At 50.5% G+C, this 16,270-nt stretch overlaps 5 protein-coding genes across 5 annotated transcripts; 2 read left to right on the top strand and 3 right to left on the bottom strand.

Moving 5' to 3' along the window:
* Positions 1–1,841: 1,841 nt before the first annotated feature.
* A1O9_05953 (uncharacterized protein) lies at positions 1,842–3,590 on the top strand (the record flags this gene model as incomplete). The annotated part of the gene is made up of 1 exon (XM_013405166.1): positions 1,842–3,590. One exon carries the CDS (start codon positions 1,842–1,844, stop codon positions 3,588–3,590), a length of 1,749 nt encoding a protein of 582 aa, XP_013260620.1.
* A 1,609-nt stretch (positions 3,591–5,199) lies between these two features.
* A1O9_05952 (sorting nexin-3) lies at positions 5,200–5,776 on the bottom strand (the record flags this gene model as incomplete). Its single annotated transcript, XM_013405165.1, has 2 exons — positions 5,200–5,634; positions 5,699–5,776. The coding sequence occupies 2 exons, from the start codon at positions 5,774–5,776 to the stop codon at positions 5,200–5,202; spliced, it is 513 nt and encodes a 170-aa protein (XP_013260619.1).
* A 522-nt stretch (positions 5,777–6,298) lies between these two features.
* Positions 6,299–9,334, top strand: A1O9_05951 (uncharacterized protein; the record flags this gene model as incomplete). Its single annotated transcript, XM_013405164.1, has 1 exon — positions 6,299–9,334. The coding sequence occupies one exon, from the start codon at positions 6,299–6,301 to the stop codon at positions 9,332–9,334; it is 3,036 nt and encodes a 1,011-aa protein (XP_013260618.1).
* Positions 9,335–10,929: 1,595 nt separating this feature from the next.
* A1O9_05950 (uncharacterized protein) lies at positions 10,930–13,959 on the bottom strand (the record flags this gene model as incomplete). The annotated part of the gene is made up of 2 exons (XM_013405163.1): positions 10,930–11,493; positions 11,542–13,959. 2 exons carry the CDS (start codon positions 13,957–13,959, stop codon positions 10,930–10,932), a joined length of 2,982 nt encoding a protein of 993 aa, XP_013260617.1.
* A 1,135-nt stretch (positions 13,960–15,094) lies between these two features.
* Positions 15,095–15,829, bottom strand: A1O9_05949 (uncharacterized protein; the record flags this gene model as incomplete). The annotated part of the gene is made up of 3 exons (XM_013405162.1): positions 15,095–15,245; positions 15,312–15,393; positions 15,484–15,829. The coding sequence occupies 3 exons, from the start codon at positions 15,827–15,829 to the stop codon at positions 15,095–15,097; spliced, it is 579 nt and encodes a 192-aa protein (XP_013260616.1).
* Between the last annotated feature and the right edge of the window lie 441 nt (positions 15,830–16,270).

The following is a 16,270-nucleotide window of genomic DNA, read 5'->3' as shown; positions in this document are numbered from 1 at the left end:
AGTGGGCGAAGTCAGGCTATACTGCTGGCATACTCCGTAATCATCCATTCTATTCCTGGTCATATCACGAATGACGCGCCCATCAGTCCGAAGCATACTCTGCCACAGTCTTGGTTCTTTCCATCTCCATGTACCGTATGGAGCCAGCCCCCGGTCCTTGATTGAATTGTCCGGCATCACGTGTCCCTGATGATGTGATTGGGGTGACTGGCTTGCAAGGCAGCAGAGGCGCGTACGACTACCCTGAGCCCAAGGGGGGGGCACAAGCCCGCAAAGACAAGCTTGAGGACGGAGTAGTCCATACGAGTAGCTGCGTAAGCAGGCTTTTGCTTGGACTGCTGAGTGGCAGAGCTCGCCAGCGTGCATGAAATGGCTTGAACTGCCAGGATGGAGGTTGGGCATTGTGCACAACGAACTAGGTTACTTAGTCCTTGCTCTGGAGCAGTCTGTCCAACCTAGTAATTTGCTCAGAGACCATCGGCATCCAGCAGAATGAGTTCGGAATCAGGAGCACCTAGCTAGTAGCTACTCGGACGCATTACGGAGTACGGAGAACCTAGGTATTATTTGCCCCGGACTAGGTAATGTACTTAAAGTTAGGGTACATCTCCCCGGACCGCGGGTACCAACTCCCAGGTGCTTGGGTCGGTTCAGCTGCATTGGAGTTAGCATTAGTACTACGGTGTGTGGGAGAGAGTCGCCGTTCCGGAACAGTGCATGCCAGTGCATCCAAATACTGTCTGGAGACCTGAGTCTTGATTTTGCTAGAGATTCTGTGTCTAGGTAGTATCCATCGACGTAAAAAAGTCCCTAGCCCTAAGTACCAGGTATGTACGGAGTACTCGATACGATACCTTGGTTCAGTACTACTGTACGTACCTCGTACCGTGCCTCGTAGTGTCAGGCCTTACTCCGTACTTTTGGGAGTGGGTGTGGTACCTGAGCAATCTGCCGCACGCCACCACGAGGCTCAAACAGCCCAAAGTCTCCATGCATCTCTGCTATCGATAAAGCAATGCGCAATAATAGGCGAGGATTTTTGGCTGAGATTGCATGGTGCATGTGTTCGCTCGTCGGTTTGCATTCCGTCAACGGGACCGAGAGACGGCGTTCCGGCGTGCTGGCTTTCTGGTTGACGTAAAGCGAACCTTGAGATTGATGCGGATCAACGCACTTGTTTGAAGGCACAAAGTCAAGCCGAGCATCAACTGATGATAGTGGAGGATAGTGGATGAAGCTGGACACTTGGATGCTTCCCCGACGAACTCTCATCGAAATGGTGCCGGTTAGCATTATGTACACTTCCGGAATGTGTCCTGCCAAGCCCAGCTCTTCTCGTGTTTCCCATCCTATGGCATCCCATGGCATCCCATGGCTATCTCCATCTCCAGTCGGGTCCCTTGTCAGTGGTCACCGGTCGCTGGGCACATATACACTCTTCTTACGGAGTACGTACCTTCACTGCTACTAAACATCTGCCGTCACGCCGGATTATTCTCAACTACCAGGAACTACTTAGTGGTAAGCACGACACGAATCCATTCTTCTAGACCCAGAACATCAACTTGCGGTCCCCTACCCCCATGCATCTGCATCAGCCAGACACACCCTCCGTACGTGGCAATCACCACCTCTGCACCACCTTCTCTTAGACTCGCCACTGGTCTGCTACGACTCGTGGCATATTCCGATTCACACTCCGTCTTCGCTCGTTGCTCTACCCTCTTTCCTCGTCCTTCGTCGCTCTAGGCCACGGCCCGCCCCCGTTACTTCCAATATCAATGCCCCAAAGCCTGGCTTCTGTCCTGTTCAAGTTCGCTTTGCAATGACCCTCGCCAACCATGAACGGCATCACCCAGCCATTACCTGGCCTCCTTGATACCTTCCAGTTCCAGATTCCCGACCTGCCAGCCCTCACTGATTTCCAGATCGCCCCGCTCCGAGATCCTGCACCAACCCGTCCTGCCAATGTACCACTCCCTCTGGAACCGCTGACCAGCAACCTCCTGAACAACTCCCACCACCGAGAAGACAATCGTGAGAAGAGACGGGCTCCCAAGATCACTCCCAACGATGTATTACTTGCTCGGGAGGCAAAGAAACCACACTTGGCCATCAGCGAACTCCTCGAAGCCAACGATGGCCAGGAAATCCTGCCCACCCAGTTACCATCTTTCATAAGTCTTTCAGTCGTTGAAAAATCCCCAATTCAGGCTCCAACCTCTCTGGAATATGCTCACACGGCCGCTCACACGGCCGCTCAGAAGCGCCTGAGGTTGGATACTGACGCCGACCATGTCTCCTTGGATTTCATCAGACGATTACCCCGACCGGCCCAGAAGGATGAGAGACAACCAAGGCCGGCTCCTCTCCTGCCGGCCATGGTCACTGGCCTCCACGAGCCTCCACCATCCGCCGCACTTCTCCCTTCCATTGATGTCGCTTCCCGCCCTGGTGTTGTTCGCACTGCTACTACTTCCAAGATGCATGTCAAAGACATGCTGACACAATCCGATCCCAGCACTTCCCCGCCTCAATCGTCCTCAGCACCTGCACCGTCAAGTCAAGAGGTACTTCTCTTCAAAAATTCTGGTACTTTAACCACCACCCCTCCCCAAGAAGCCGGCTTTGCTGTTTTGGATCTGCAGCACACTACCTCATACCGGGACAACAAACCAAGAAGGGCCCGAAGAAAGTGGTCCGAAGAGGAGACCAGGGATTTACTGGCTGGTGTCAAAAAATATGGCATCGGCAAATGGAAGCAGATTTTAGATGACTCCTCTTTCAGTTTCTGTGAACGGAGTTCAGTCGATCTCAAGGATCGTTACAGGGTTTGTGCCAACAATGACTCCTTTCCCAAGTCAGACCCACCGCCGAGCAGGACACCGTCGAACGATGATTTGACCAACACGGCTCAATTTACGTCCCCTCCAAATAGTTCCACCCCCGCTGATGAGGCGGCACCCAAGTCACCCACCGATCATTCGCAGCCTCTAAAGCAACGTCGAAAGAGACGAGCTTGGACTGCATTGGAAGATGAGAATCTTATCAAAGGTGTGGCAAAGCATGGATTTCAGTGGACTGCCATCCATGACGACGTTCAGCTGGAGCTACAACATCGCCGAGCTACCGACCTGCGAGATCGTATCAGGAACAGGTTTCCTGATGGTTACAAACACGCCGAGTCTGCTCCTCTGAGATCCGAAATGAGGAAAGCAGAGAAAACCGGTGCTCCCGCATCGACAACTTCGTCAACAAGTTACGAAGATGGTGAAGTCCCTCCACAACAGTCGGCAACCTCGAAATCACAACCCAGCACAGCTGCCTTGACGCCTACGAGCACAGATACTCCTTCGCGACTCGTCAACGGAAATAACAGATCAACAGCGGCTACCGTGACCATGTTGATACACAACACTGATCATGATACCGAACCATGCAGCCACAAGTCTGATAAGGAAAAGGACAAGGACAAGGATCAGCTTCCTGGTGTTACTCTCCCGAGCTTCACTCTGGATGTGGATGACCATATGGATTGGGAAGATAACAGGCTACCCCCACTTCATGAATGGGACGATATCGGGCTTTGACTGAAACTGAGAAGCGAAGCTCGACAAGCTTCGTGCCCCAAGCTCAAGACATCGGTATCTGCACGATACAAAACGGGCGAGCAACCTTGAAAGTCCAAGAAACAACTCTCATTTCACATGCGTATTGGTATTTTTCGCTTTTTTGCAAACTGGATTTCACTGAGCGTGTTTTTGCGGGAACGGAAAAAGGGTGGTAGCAAGACCGAGGGTACAAATGGGCAGCCGCAAGGCATTTGCATTCTTTTGGGAATTTTCGATTTGACCTGCTGGCGAAAATCAACAGGCACACACCATTTTAAGAGGGACTAACACTTTCCCCTTCTACTTCTATGTTACGGTCGCTCTCTCTCTCTCTCTCTCTCTCTCCCCCTCTGAATTTTCCGTTCCTCACTTTTACTTGTTTTGTTTATACTATTTTTGCTTTGTTTTGCGTTCTTGCGCTTCAGCAAGAGATCTAGCTTTCACAGACTTATGATACCCCCAAGTATACACAGAGAGCGGAAAGAAGGAGAAAGGGAGAGCAAAGAGAAATTTTTGACGTTTTGGGTAGGCTTCCTTTGTGGTTGTCGCGGGATTTGGAAAATAGGCGAAAGGGAAAGGGAAAGGGAACGCAATGAAAGACAACAGGAAAAGATTTAAAAGTTATTTCTTTTTGGAGACATCAAGTCTTCTGAGATATGTTGGGAGAGAAAGGGAAGGTGACAGGGCCTTGGGCGAACAACCTGGCCAAACCCGAATCACAGCAGATCTTGTTGTCTTTGCACAACACGCGAAGGACAGGCAAGTTGGGTTCCATTCAGGCGCTGGGAGATCCAGCATCAAGTGCTATTGAGTTGACCTCGTACTGGCGTTCCTCCTCGTAGAGCCATCGTGGGGCTCCAAGGATGGCCCATGACAGCCAGTGACTATATACAAGCTGATTAACTACGTATTATGTAGATAGTAGTAGATAGTAAATGTACCAAGTCATCACTTATCTATCAGTCCAAAGAAGCCATGGCTGCAGAAACTACTCCTAAAATTGATAGACCCAGCGTCTCAGACGAAATGAAAAGAAGATCATGATCTGCGGCTTTTCAAGATGCAGTGTAGCACTTGACATAGGTCTGGTTCTGGGTCCTCGTACACGTGGATTTGCATGCTTACGCAGAGGGACAGAGGGAGGCGCGCAGAACGGAATACACAGAAGGCAAAAATCCGGGAGCATGTTTCGAGAAGGGGGGAATAATAAATGCGTACTCGGTTTCGATTTAGAATCGCATTGAGTAGCTGCATATACGAATTTCCGTACCAGTACGAGGAACGACATCTCAGATGGCTTGGTCGGCTTCATTGCCGACCGCCTCATTTTCCTTCGCAATCCAAGGGTTGATCATTTCAAGGCAGGGCAAAACAGATGGTCGTGTTTATTGTACTCCGAAACGAGACATGCCGCTCTCCAGACTCCGTGGTGACCTGCCAAGTTTCTCGCGCCGAAAAGAAGCATTGCTGCAGAATATCGTTGCATCGTGATGGATCATCTTGTCGGTATTTGTCTCATCATTCTCATAGTTCGCTCACAGCCGGAAACCGATTTCAAGGAGGTTTGGGCGCAGTCTTCTCACATTCACTAGCCCACCTCACCACGCATTGCGGTCCCAATTGGGATCTGCGTTTCAGCGACTGTCAGCTTTTCTAAACGCTCAATATCTGGAAAAGTTACACCCGTTACACCCTTACCTTGTATGAATGCCCCGAGGACTTTGCTGCCTGTCTGCAGCAGTGGATGGCCTACAACAATCTGCAAGAACCTTTGGAGGCCCTCCCTTCTGTGCTCGATCACATCGTCGGAGAATCTGTTGGTAAAGACCTTGCCGGGCAGCGGTGGAATGGTGACTCTAGCGCTCTCACGTTCCAATATGTCACGGAAGTACTCGAAATCTGAATAGCGGCGCCTAACAACAGAGTGGCGCAGTTTGAACGCTGGGATGTTTGTTCGCGTATGGATTTCATATGAGGTGTACATGTTCCGGGGTGACGAGCCATGCGTTTGGGGATTCTTGACCTGTAGGCAGCCATGCTGTCAGCCAAGATGCTCAAAGAGTACGGAGTCTTGCGGAGGCACTGACTTCGATCTCGAGAAAGTTCTCAGGAGGACCATAGATCTCTTCGAAGGTCTGTTGGCGGGAGTCTGGTAAGGCTTGCATGATTGTGGTTGAAACCTGGATGGTGGGGTGACCGGAGGTGGTCGAAGGACGGGGATTACAGGCGCGTGCAGGATGCGATTGAGGACAGGAACAATATTCTAGGGTCGAGGTTCTTTTCCGCAAGTTAGATTTCGAAGGATGCCAAATGACAATGGAGGGCAGAGAGGGTGCTGGGTTGTGGGTGGAGGTTCAAGCAGTCGCTCTTTGCCGCTGCAACTTTCCTCCCGCTTCGTCGATCCGGATTTGGCACTTGCTGGTTAGTGAGGACTCAGTGCGGCACCTACCTAAGTACTCGTACCTAAAATTCTAGGTGTCACCAGTCGCAGTTGCAGTTGCAGGAATCAGCAGTCCGCTCCTTCCCGTTACCTGAACCTTGCGGTCTGCACCCCGCGTCCAGGCTTGGCACCGATGGACTTTGGGAAAAAATCATGCCAAGAATCTATCCAATATTTTTCATGACCGAAGCTGCCTCCTATTCAATCGGCCAGACACGCCCATTGAATCCTCACCGTAACAAATACAATGTCAAAAAAACGCAAGAGGGAAGTCGACATCGAACTCGTCAAGGTCTATGAGGAATTGGCGGACGAGAATGAGCCAGTGCGTCTCAAGGCGGCTATGACTTTGGTCTCAATCATCTTCAAACCGGGGGTAACAAGTGAAGAACAGACCAAATCCATTATTACGCGCCTCTTTCGGGGACTATGCAGTGGCCGCAAGGCCGCTCGACTCGGCTTTTCTGTTGCCCTGACTGAGTTACTATCCAAGCTTCCCGTATCATCAGATGCATTCCCGACCGCAACAGTGCCGACTTCGAGCGTGGTAGATCTCCTCGAAGCCAATACGATGCCTGAAGGTGGTACCTCTGGCCAAGAGGAGCGAGATCACTATTTTGGAAGAATTTTCGGTGCTGAGGCCGTCCTCAAATCTGGCATTCTGTTCAAGACCCCGCAGCCTGTTCAGTGGAAACGCGTCTTGGATCTCATCTGTGCAGTTGCTCTGAAGAAGCCATGGCTCAGACAAACATGTGGTCGAGCACTATACAACTGCATCCTATCCAACGACTCCAAGCTTGTCACCGAGACATTTGTCATAGACACAATATCCGCATTCGACACGTACAGACTCATTCGCACGCCTGAAGGCGTTGCCGTATGGATCGCAGCTACTCGTGCATTCCCGCAAGCACAATTGCCCAAGTCTTTATGGTACGACGAAGACCCTCTGGGGAGCAAGGGTATGAATTCGCTTGCTGTCATACTGGTGGACGCTCGCACTCACTCAGACGGCTCTGATGAGGCTTTTGAAGCTCAAGGGTCTGCCGCGTGGTCCGCAAATCTGCATTTCGCTTGGGATGTGGTCTTAAGTGATCTGTATCAGGCAAGACCTACGAGCGAACAGAATGGCCATCGTCCTGTTAAGAGAGTTGGTTTCGAAACGTTTTGGCTGACTGTGGTGGACGATGGTCTCTTCGCAGACACCAGTAGCACAGAGCGCAAAGCATGGGGTCTTAGTCTCTGGAAGAAAGTGTTCGAAACAGCGCCGCAAACATATTTGGAGTATACCTTTTCACATCGTGCTCTAAATTGCTTGGTCAATTCGCTCAGAGCTACAGACAGATATTTACAGAAGCTTGCGCAAAGGGTTTCTCAGGTCTTCCCCACACGTTTGTCAGGATCTGCGCTAGTTTCCACCGATTACGGGCTTGTCGGCACCTGTATCCAGTCACTATTAGAATCTGTTTCATTTGGCGACTTCGACCAGATCACCAAATCCAAAACTATGCTCAATATTCTCGAAGTTGAGCAGCCATCCGTTCAAGAAGCCATTTTCCTGACACTTGAGAAATTGCTCAACGCCTCTTTAAATGAAGACGAAGAGAAGGAACGCTCTACTCAACAAAAGACTGTCATTGCTTTGCAAGGAAAACTCCTGGCCGCATCTCTTCGCCACCTCGAACAACAACTCGCAACAGATGAAGTGAAGCTCGCTCAGCTCAATGTCTCTCGGATGATACTTAAGGCTTGGGTGCAACGAGGTTATGTTTCCTCGCAGACACCTTCATCCAATGCTCTGCCACAGAGTTTCTTTACAGAGCAAGCTCGAAAATTGCTCAAAGACCGCCTTGCATCGGGCTTCGAACAAACCCTGAAGCTCGGAAAGCCTGGTATTGAACTACTGAGAGAAACCTTGCTTTGTGTTTCTCAGCTTGAGAAGGATGGGGTTTCACTGGCCGTTCAATTTGAAGAAGAAATTAAAGCCAGCGTACGGAAAGGCTGGAAGAAATTGGCAAAGATGAAAGTCTCGGAGGGACCATATATCAACACCACACGCTATAAACAAAGTACTGGATCCATTCAGGATGGACTGGTGCTTTTGTACTGCTTGGTTCTATTCCAGATCTACAATGGCGAAGCAGAGGCGGTCGAAATCTTACAAGAAGTCATCGCACTGGATGATGACCTGAAAGCGAAGAGAAAGCGAGTGTCAACCTCGATCAGCGACGATGTTTCGATAATTCAGATCTTGCTCGGCTTTGCGTCCCGTCCCTCAAAATTTATGAGACGTATCACTATCCAAATGTTCGAGGCATTTGCACCACAGGTCAGCCGTGAGGGTCTTCAATCGCTGTGCGATGTTCTCGAAGCCAAAGAAAACGCTCAGGGTCAACAAGAAATGTTCGAAGAGAGAGACACGGAGATGAATGAGGATGATGCAGATAGCATTGGCTCGGACGTGGACGAACTAGGGTCAGATGTAGAGGTTTTGGATGCGTCAGAAGATGGGGATGACGAATCCAGTACTGGGTCTGAGAGCGAGAATGAGCAACAGAATGATGACGAAGCCGAAGAAGAAGACGACGAGCTTGCAGCATTTGATGCCGCTCTGGCCTCAGCGTTGGGAACCCGACAATTGAACGAAAATGATACTGATCCAACCTCGGACTCTGATTCTGATATGGATGACGACGAAATGATGGAGCTAGACTCAAAACTGGTTGAGGTCTTTCGAGCTCGTGAAGAGCAGCAATCGAAGAACAAACAGCGCTCTGCCAAAGACGCAAAGGAGAACATCATCAACTTCAAGAACCGAGTGCTCGATCTCATCGAATCATATCTGAAACAACAATACCAGAACGCCCTCGCGATCGATCTGATCTTGCCACTATTGCGATTGGTCCGCACAACGCAAGCGAAACAGGTAGCCACCAGGGCCGGAGACATCCTCCGTGGATTGGCTTCTAGATGCAAAGGGCAACTCATCCCCGAGCTAGCGGGTGTCGATGGTCTTAAACATGCGACCTCGGAGTTGGTGAAGATTCATGAAGAAGCCGGCCTGCAATCCTCGAATTTGCATTCTACTCTGGCTAGCCTTGGCAGTATTCTTGTGGTGAAAGCGATGACCAAGTCACATCCCGGAAGCATTCGAGCCGTGATCGACATTTATGCCTCCACACGTCTGAAACAACTGACTAAAGAATCATGCTTCATAACACCTGGTTTCTTCACAGATTGGAACAACTGGTGCCAGAGTATGGAGAAGAAATTAGCTCAATAGGCCAGAGGAGGGTGAATAAATTCAACCACCCACTGTCAGATGCCTGACATTATGTGCATACCTTTTGTTTACTTTTCACCTTCCTTGACGCCCTCGCTCTATCCAACGCCCTTGTTGGACATATGAGCAGGATGAAACTAACTTTCAGTGTGGGAACAGATCATGTCGACTAACCATCTCCCTCCTTCACCTTCCCACACGTATCACATTTCCATCAGGTACACAGAGTCTGAATGTGGAGATGCTGGCAATGGCGTCCGTGCTTCCGGGGCCGCACTCGAGTTCACGATCCTATACGAGTCCCACTCTCCTGTAGCCTCTGAAGGGACATTGTCCAGCCGTATGGCCTGACAGATGCCCTTGCCAGGATCATATTCTCATATGCTGGATCGGAGAACGCCTTTAATTGCTGTCAGTGAAGTCAAAGGATGTTCTTAGTTCACACTCTGTCCTGAAACCCCCTGCGCGATCATCCGTACTCTGTTCTCTTTCCCGCACAAGATCCATGCACACTCTACTCAGTAGTACGCAGTGACACACACCAGTGGCGCGACTTGAGCCATGGAACGTGGCCTCGCCTCCACGGATATCTTGAATCCTGGAAAGCCGCGCAAGGCTCCAACACCAGCAGTCAACCACTTGCCTCGTAGCCCGGCCTTGTCCTTACGGTGCTCCGTATTTCAAGGGATAAATACTGGATTTTCATTTCAACGAGTACAGTACATAGTAACTTCTGAACCTTCTGTGTGCTCGGCCCGATTCTAGAGAGACGCATGTTCCGAAGCGTCCCACAACGATGGGTTTTCCGGGTGGATTTCCGAAGCCTTTACATTCTAAATACTCAGCAGTTGAACAAGTGGCGCGGTGGGTGTTGCGTTCTCGACTGGTTAACCGGTTGGCTACTATGTAACTACCTAACTAGTGGTATGGAACTGCAACTCATGACTACTATAGGTAGGGAAAGAACAGGCGGTAAACGCCACGGACGGCAGAAGAAGCAAAGAGGTCGACTCACACAAATCAGCATACCTTGAGATAGCGTGACTGCTAGACTCTAGTTAATTAGACTCTGCATGCATTTCCCGATCTTCGTGCGGAGTCTAAGTTCGTAGATAGGTTAGTAGTTAAATAATTGGGCCAGTGTCCCCCGCATGCCAAAGGACGGTTCACGGCCAAGACAAATAGGAGGCACAGCCTTGTGCTCGAGGTCGGTTGCGACAATTGCTTGGACCGCGACTATGCACCTAGGAGGAATATGAAGACAGGCTTCTGCAATATCGGTGTCTGCAGAACCATCCGTAGCCATACTCACTTATTTGCTGGGCTCTTACGCATTGAAAGCAGGAAATGGAACTATTCTCTAAACCCAAAATAATGTGTTGTAGTACTTACCTAGTCAGCGGATAACTCGCAAAATCAGTGGCGCAAAGAAAGAATATTGTACCAACCTCTGAAAGGCAACGCCACAAGCATATGAAAATAGAAAACGGGGGTCAGATACACTTACCCTGTCCACTCCACTTACCTTGGCATCGCGGATCTGATTCCCATTGAGCACAGTATTTTGCTCACGGTCATTTGAGACGAGGGTGATTCTATACCAACATCTCAACGTCCGAGTGTGCATCCGAGTCCCCATCCGATTCCTCCCAGCTTGAGTCGTCCCCAAACATGTCCAAGTCTCGAAGGTCAGGTCGACGTCGCGGTGGTTGGATATACAATCGCTCTTCACCAGATTCGGCGGAGTGCGCTGTACGCACGCCGCTATTGCTGTCAGAGGTCTCACTGCCGCTGGCGTCGGTCAAATCGCTGTCACCGTCCGCGTCCGTGGAAGGGTCAGGTGATTGCCAAGTGCGGCAGCGGTTCGAGCGGCGTGCCGCTGCAGCCTCGTCCACGGCCAGAGAGTATGTGATTCTGCGGAGCGCACCCATGTCCATGGCGCGAACCGGCGGCTGGTCCGTATTGTCGTCCTCAGGCGGATCTGGGAGGTCCTGGACGGCGGTGGTGAAAGCCGAGTGTCGCGGGGCAACGCTTCGGCGCGCGCCATCATCATCGCTATCGTCGTCGTCTTCCGTCTCCTCATTACTACCCTCATAGATCTCATCTTCTTCAAGACCCTCATGATTGGCAACGTGCCGCTCTTCGGGGGTAATAGTTTCCTCTGGAACAATCAGTACGGAGTCCAAGGTGAGTAATGCGTTACGTACCTTGTAGCGTAGCTCGACAAGGAGCTCCTCTAGCACAACACCCTGGCCACTCGCCGCTCTCCACAATTGCTCGCGCAGGAAGGGCCATTCTGGACTGTGTTCCATATACTCGAATTCCATCATGAGAGGCAACAAGTCCCGGCGGATGTCGCTATGAGTGATAACACGGGTCTCAGAGTCTTGCGCTGGGAGCGTTCTGACTCGAAGGGCACCATACGTCAGGCAATAGAACTCGGCATGGAGTTCTTCGATATCTGCCTGAAAACTCCGCACCCACTGAGCTTGCCATTCACTGTAGAAAGCGCCGTGCTGAGGTAAACCATCTGGATCAAGCATGATCATGTCCGCGAAGGTTGTGATCTCAAGGTCACTCTGCAAGTTCTCGAGCTCAAAGCCCAATCTCCACAATTGCGGTTGTGCGTCTGATGACTCTCTACACCGATCAATCTCTGCGGCGTATTGCACCAGCCGGTCCGCGATAAGATTTGCCTCTGTTAAATTCTCAGGGATTTCTGCAAGCTGGCTCAACCAATCTTGGAGCCGATACAGAATTCGAGTGTGTCTCGCGATTCTGTGTGCATGCAGATCATCCGAAGCTTCGCTATTGGCAGATTGCACGCGTCTCGATGAAAACATTGCGTTAAGATATTGAACAGGCTCATCTGACCTACGTACAGGAGCTTGTATTGTTAGATGAAAGTCCGTCCCTGGATTAGGAGAAGGTTGAGGGGCGACATTGGGTACTGAACGAGGAATATGAGGGTGATTGACAAGACCGTCGACCATGTCAACGTCAATATCAAGAGTCGAACTAGGAGCGCGATGATAGTTGGCAAACCCGGCGAACATGTCTGAAATGCGATTTTTTCGCTCATTCACCTCCGCCAGGAAGTCGAACAATGAAGCAAAGGTATAGCGATGGTTGGCTGTACTGAATGACATTAAAGTCATAGTGACAGAAGGATCCGTAAGCTTGTAAAACAGCTTCAGGATGCCTGCCGTCAGATCAGAGCTTTCGTCATGAATACCCATAACGTTCAAACCTTTGGCACGTCCCAGATGGTTTACTAGTCCAATTGCGTTGGCGGAAGGCGAAAGATTGTCGAAATACGAGACTCGGGTAGTCACGTCTGGCTGCAGCAGCTCAAATAAGCCCCGAACTGTCCCAGCCATCGAGCTGTTGATAATTTCCCAAGGCGTCGCGTTCGCAAAGTCAACGCCTGACTCAATATCAATTTCTTGCATTCGTCTATGACGTGCCTCTGAGATGATACGACGAATCCTTGAGGGAGTCTCGTGGATCGCTCGGGATGCAAGGTGAACCGGTTCATGAGGACCGTAAGGATAAATGACTGAAGGAATGTCAGCTGGATCAAGGCGATACTGATCATTGAGATACTCGATGATATCTTGCTTGTTGAACACACTACTCACAGTCTCATCACAACCAAGCCATCCGGGAGGCTTACGATCTGAGACCATCAGCTGACGGGGCCCAGGAACGGCGGGAGACGCAGGGCTCTCTTGCACTGGAGGGAAATCTGCCATAGATACATCAATATGGGAAGATTCTCCAACAGCTTCCACGTTTTCACAAACCGGTGATGGAAGCCCCGACGAAAAGTCTAGGTAGCTTGGGACATTGCCATAAATCGGTGGCGGGAGCCCAGGAGAGTATTCCGGAGGATTCGGAGTGTCGCCAGGGCTATAATAAGGCGCAAGCTGTCCTCCAAAATCGCCAACTTCGTGGGGATGCTTGAAAGTCACATTGCCCCAAGTGGGGCGAGGTGAATATAGTGGAGGTGGAACAGAAAACGATGATCGCCTATCCTGAGCTTCAATGATTTCAGTCCCAAGCTCAGCTAGACGCCGTCCAGGAGGAGCCGGTCGAACGTCGCCAACAGGAACGACAGGCACTCCGTCCTCGTTTGTGGGAAGCGCATCGATCCACTCATTCCAGATCTCAATAATCATATCTTCTTCCAGCTCGAATCCCCATCTAGTCGATAGGTACTTCTCAACAAATGCGGGAGTATTGTCACGAAGATTGATAATCTCATAGTATATACCTGATGGGATAACGGTCCCGCGCACAAATTCTGGATGGTCGATGGCGGGTTCCTCTGGAAACACTACATGTTCTCCTTCGGGGACAGGGAGCTCAGTCGTGTCGAAGTCCATATCGAGAACTGCCTCTGCTGTATCCGGACATATCTCACGGTTCCACTCTTCACGAAATTTGAGAGGGACTTCTTCACAAGAAAGCCCCTCGTTGAAATACCGCATGATTCGCTTTGCCATACCAACCGACAGAATCTCTCCGGTAGGCTTCATCAGAAGACGAGGCCACTTTCTGTCGTGGAGGATCTCGGGCTCGAGTTCGGGGTCATCGATAAATATCTTTGAAAAGGAAGGCATGGTTGCCGTTACTGGTGCTGATGTTGATTTTGTTGATGTTGATATTAGTGCTGACGTTGCTGCTATTGCTGTTATTTATGTTATTGGTGCTGTTGTTGTGTAGGCACTTTAGACCCCTTGGTAGTAGTATTGGAGTTGGCTAGGGCAGATCAGAAAATTAATGAAGCTTCGCGGTTGACTTGTAAACCAGATGATGGGTTCTAGTCGAGACTGTTCGGATCTGATACTACTATCTGCGAGATCAAAGCTGTGTTGGTCATGGAGATCGAAAAATCGAGGCTGCCATGGACGGCAAGACCACGTTACCTAAATAGAGCATGCCAGAGGGGGACTTCGGATCATGCATAAAGAATGGCCTAGCCATCGTGGCTCTTTGTTCAGTTGTTGACTGGACAAGAAGTCGTTGTTGTCTTGGTTCAACAGCACAAGGCTCTTTGGTTCGGCAAAGTAACGATTTCTTTCTTTCTAGCTAGCAGGAGGCTAGGAGCTCTTCGGTCTTGCGTGATGGAAACTTCACGCAGCAGGTGGGTGTTGATCTCGAGCTGTTGGGAGCATCAGTGGAACCCACCTCAGCACTCCCTTGATAAGATGACCTGAAATCATAGCTGAATTAACCATGACAGTCAAAAGCAGTGTCTATGGGTGGCAATGCGTCTGGGTTCTATCTTGCTCGGTTCCACCATGGCCACAGTGCCATGACCAGCTTCAATGGCCGTACCTCATGGATAAGCATTAAGAGAAAGTATGCCAAAGGAGAAAATTTTAGCTTATTGAAATGAAGAGTGCCGAGTAATAAGAAAAAAAGAATGGAAGCCCGTTCACAGAAAAGTGTTGGTTGACTGACTTCACCGTATTAACAGTATGCAATGCCTGGCCTGCTGACACGATGATTTACCCATCAGCCATCGGCATCTTACGGAAATCCTGCCAAAGTTGAAAGATCGGGTAGGGAGCGCATGCACCCCCAGCATACTTGTTGAGAGCGGAAATCGCTAATGCTCGCCCCCCAGAAAAACGATAAGGATTTCACCATACCCAACCAGAGAAAGGAATTCATGAAACTGGCTCCAGCCTCCAAATGAATCAACACCCGGCCTAATTTCCTCCTTTCAACCCAGCGCCTAGCCCTTCTGCTTCATCTCATCACCGTCAGCCTTCTCGCATACTCGATCTGGGTCTCGATCTCCGCGTGGCGCTGCAAGGTCTTCTTGATTTCATAATCGATGGCAGCGATCGTTCGCCTCCTCTCGTCTTCGTCGTCCACCACACCGGTGCGGCCGAGCTTCCTCCTCCCACGCGCGGTCACACTTTTCTCATATCTCTCATTGCTGATGTTGTTGCTATTGAGCAACTCTTTCCGGCGTGCAAGCGCCAATGTCGTGCTGAGCTGCTGCTTCTCCTGTGGCTTGAATTCCTCGAGGTGAGACTCTGCATCTCCAAGGTGCTCGGGTTCAGGTTCGAGTTCACGGTGTACGTCAAGGCGCGACGCCCGCCGGGTGTAGATGCTGAATCGCTTTTTCGGACTCGTGGACAACAGTAGAGTGCTGAGTCTATTGCTCGACCTATTCGCCTTGGAACCGTTCCCCACAGCAGCTTCGGTGGTTCTCTTCGATGCGTGCGCGGTCATTAAGCGGTGGTTGTCCGTGATTGCGGTGATGACTTCCTCCACGGACCGCCGGGTTTTAATCCCGCCATCTAAAACGATGAGTTGAACGACCTGCTGCTTTGGGATGCCATCGTGCAGGAGCTCGGCGATCCGCCAATAGGCGGGCAGAGGCACTTCGTAGCTGTAAATATTGATTGTGGGGATGCCGCTGTAATTAGGGAATGGCGCGAATAGTGCTCGCACCGTCTCAGGCTTTGGAGACATTGTTGATCATTAACGATCATCACCTTGCCAGCCTGCGGCGTGACCACGAGTCTGGAGCTGTAACCTACATGCTGGAAGGTTGAGCTGCGCATGTTGAAGTTGTCATAATTTCATCGCTCTGAGATTGGATGTACTGTAGGATGTTTCATTGTCGGTTCTTTGTTCGAACCTCAGAGAATATCCTTTACCACGCCGGATTCGGTAACCGCTCGGCCACCAGGCGCATTGGCGGAATACAAAGAACACGGCCTAGTTGTCACTGCAATCAGCCACAGCAGGCCTCCCTGATGGAATATTTGTCCAATACCAGCGTTCTGACGGCTGAGGAGCAAAATGACTTCAGCCTTGTGAGTAGAATGTGCATTGCGAAGTTTAGCCGGGCTGGGAAGGCCGTTGAACAACGTGATAGCGTGGACGCAGATGAAGATCTCAGAGTGTTCA

The sequence above is a fragment of the Exophiala aquamarina genome (assembly GCF_000709125.1).
Source record: "Exophiala aquamarina CBS 119918 chromosome Unknown aczIA-supercont1.4, whole genome shotgun sequence".
In the NCBI taxonomy this organism is placed as follows: Eukaryota; Fungi; Ascomycota; class Eurotiomycetes; order Chaetothyriales; family Herpotrichiellaceae; genus Exophiala; species Exophiala aquamarina.
This window is presented reverse-complemented; position numbering and strand designations above follow the sequence as displayed.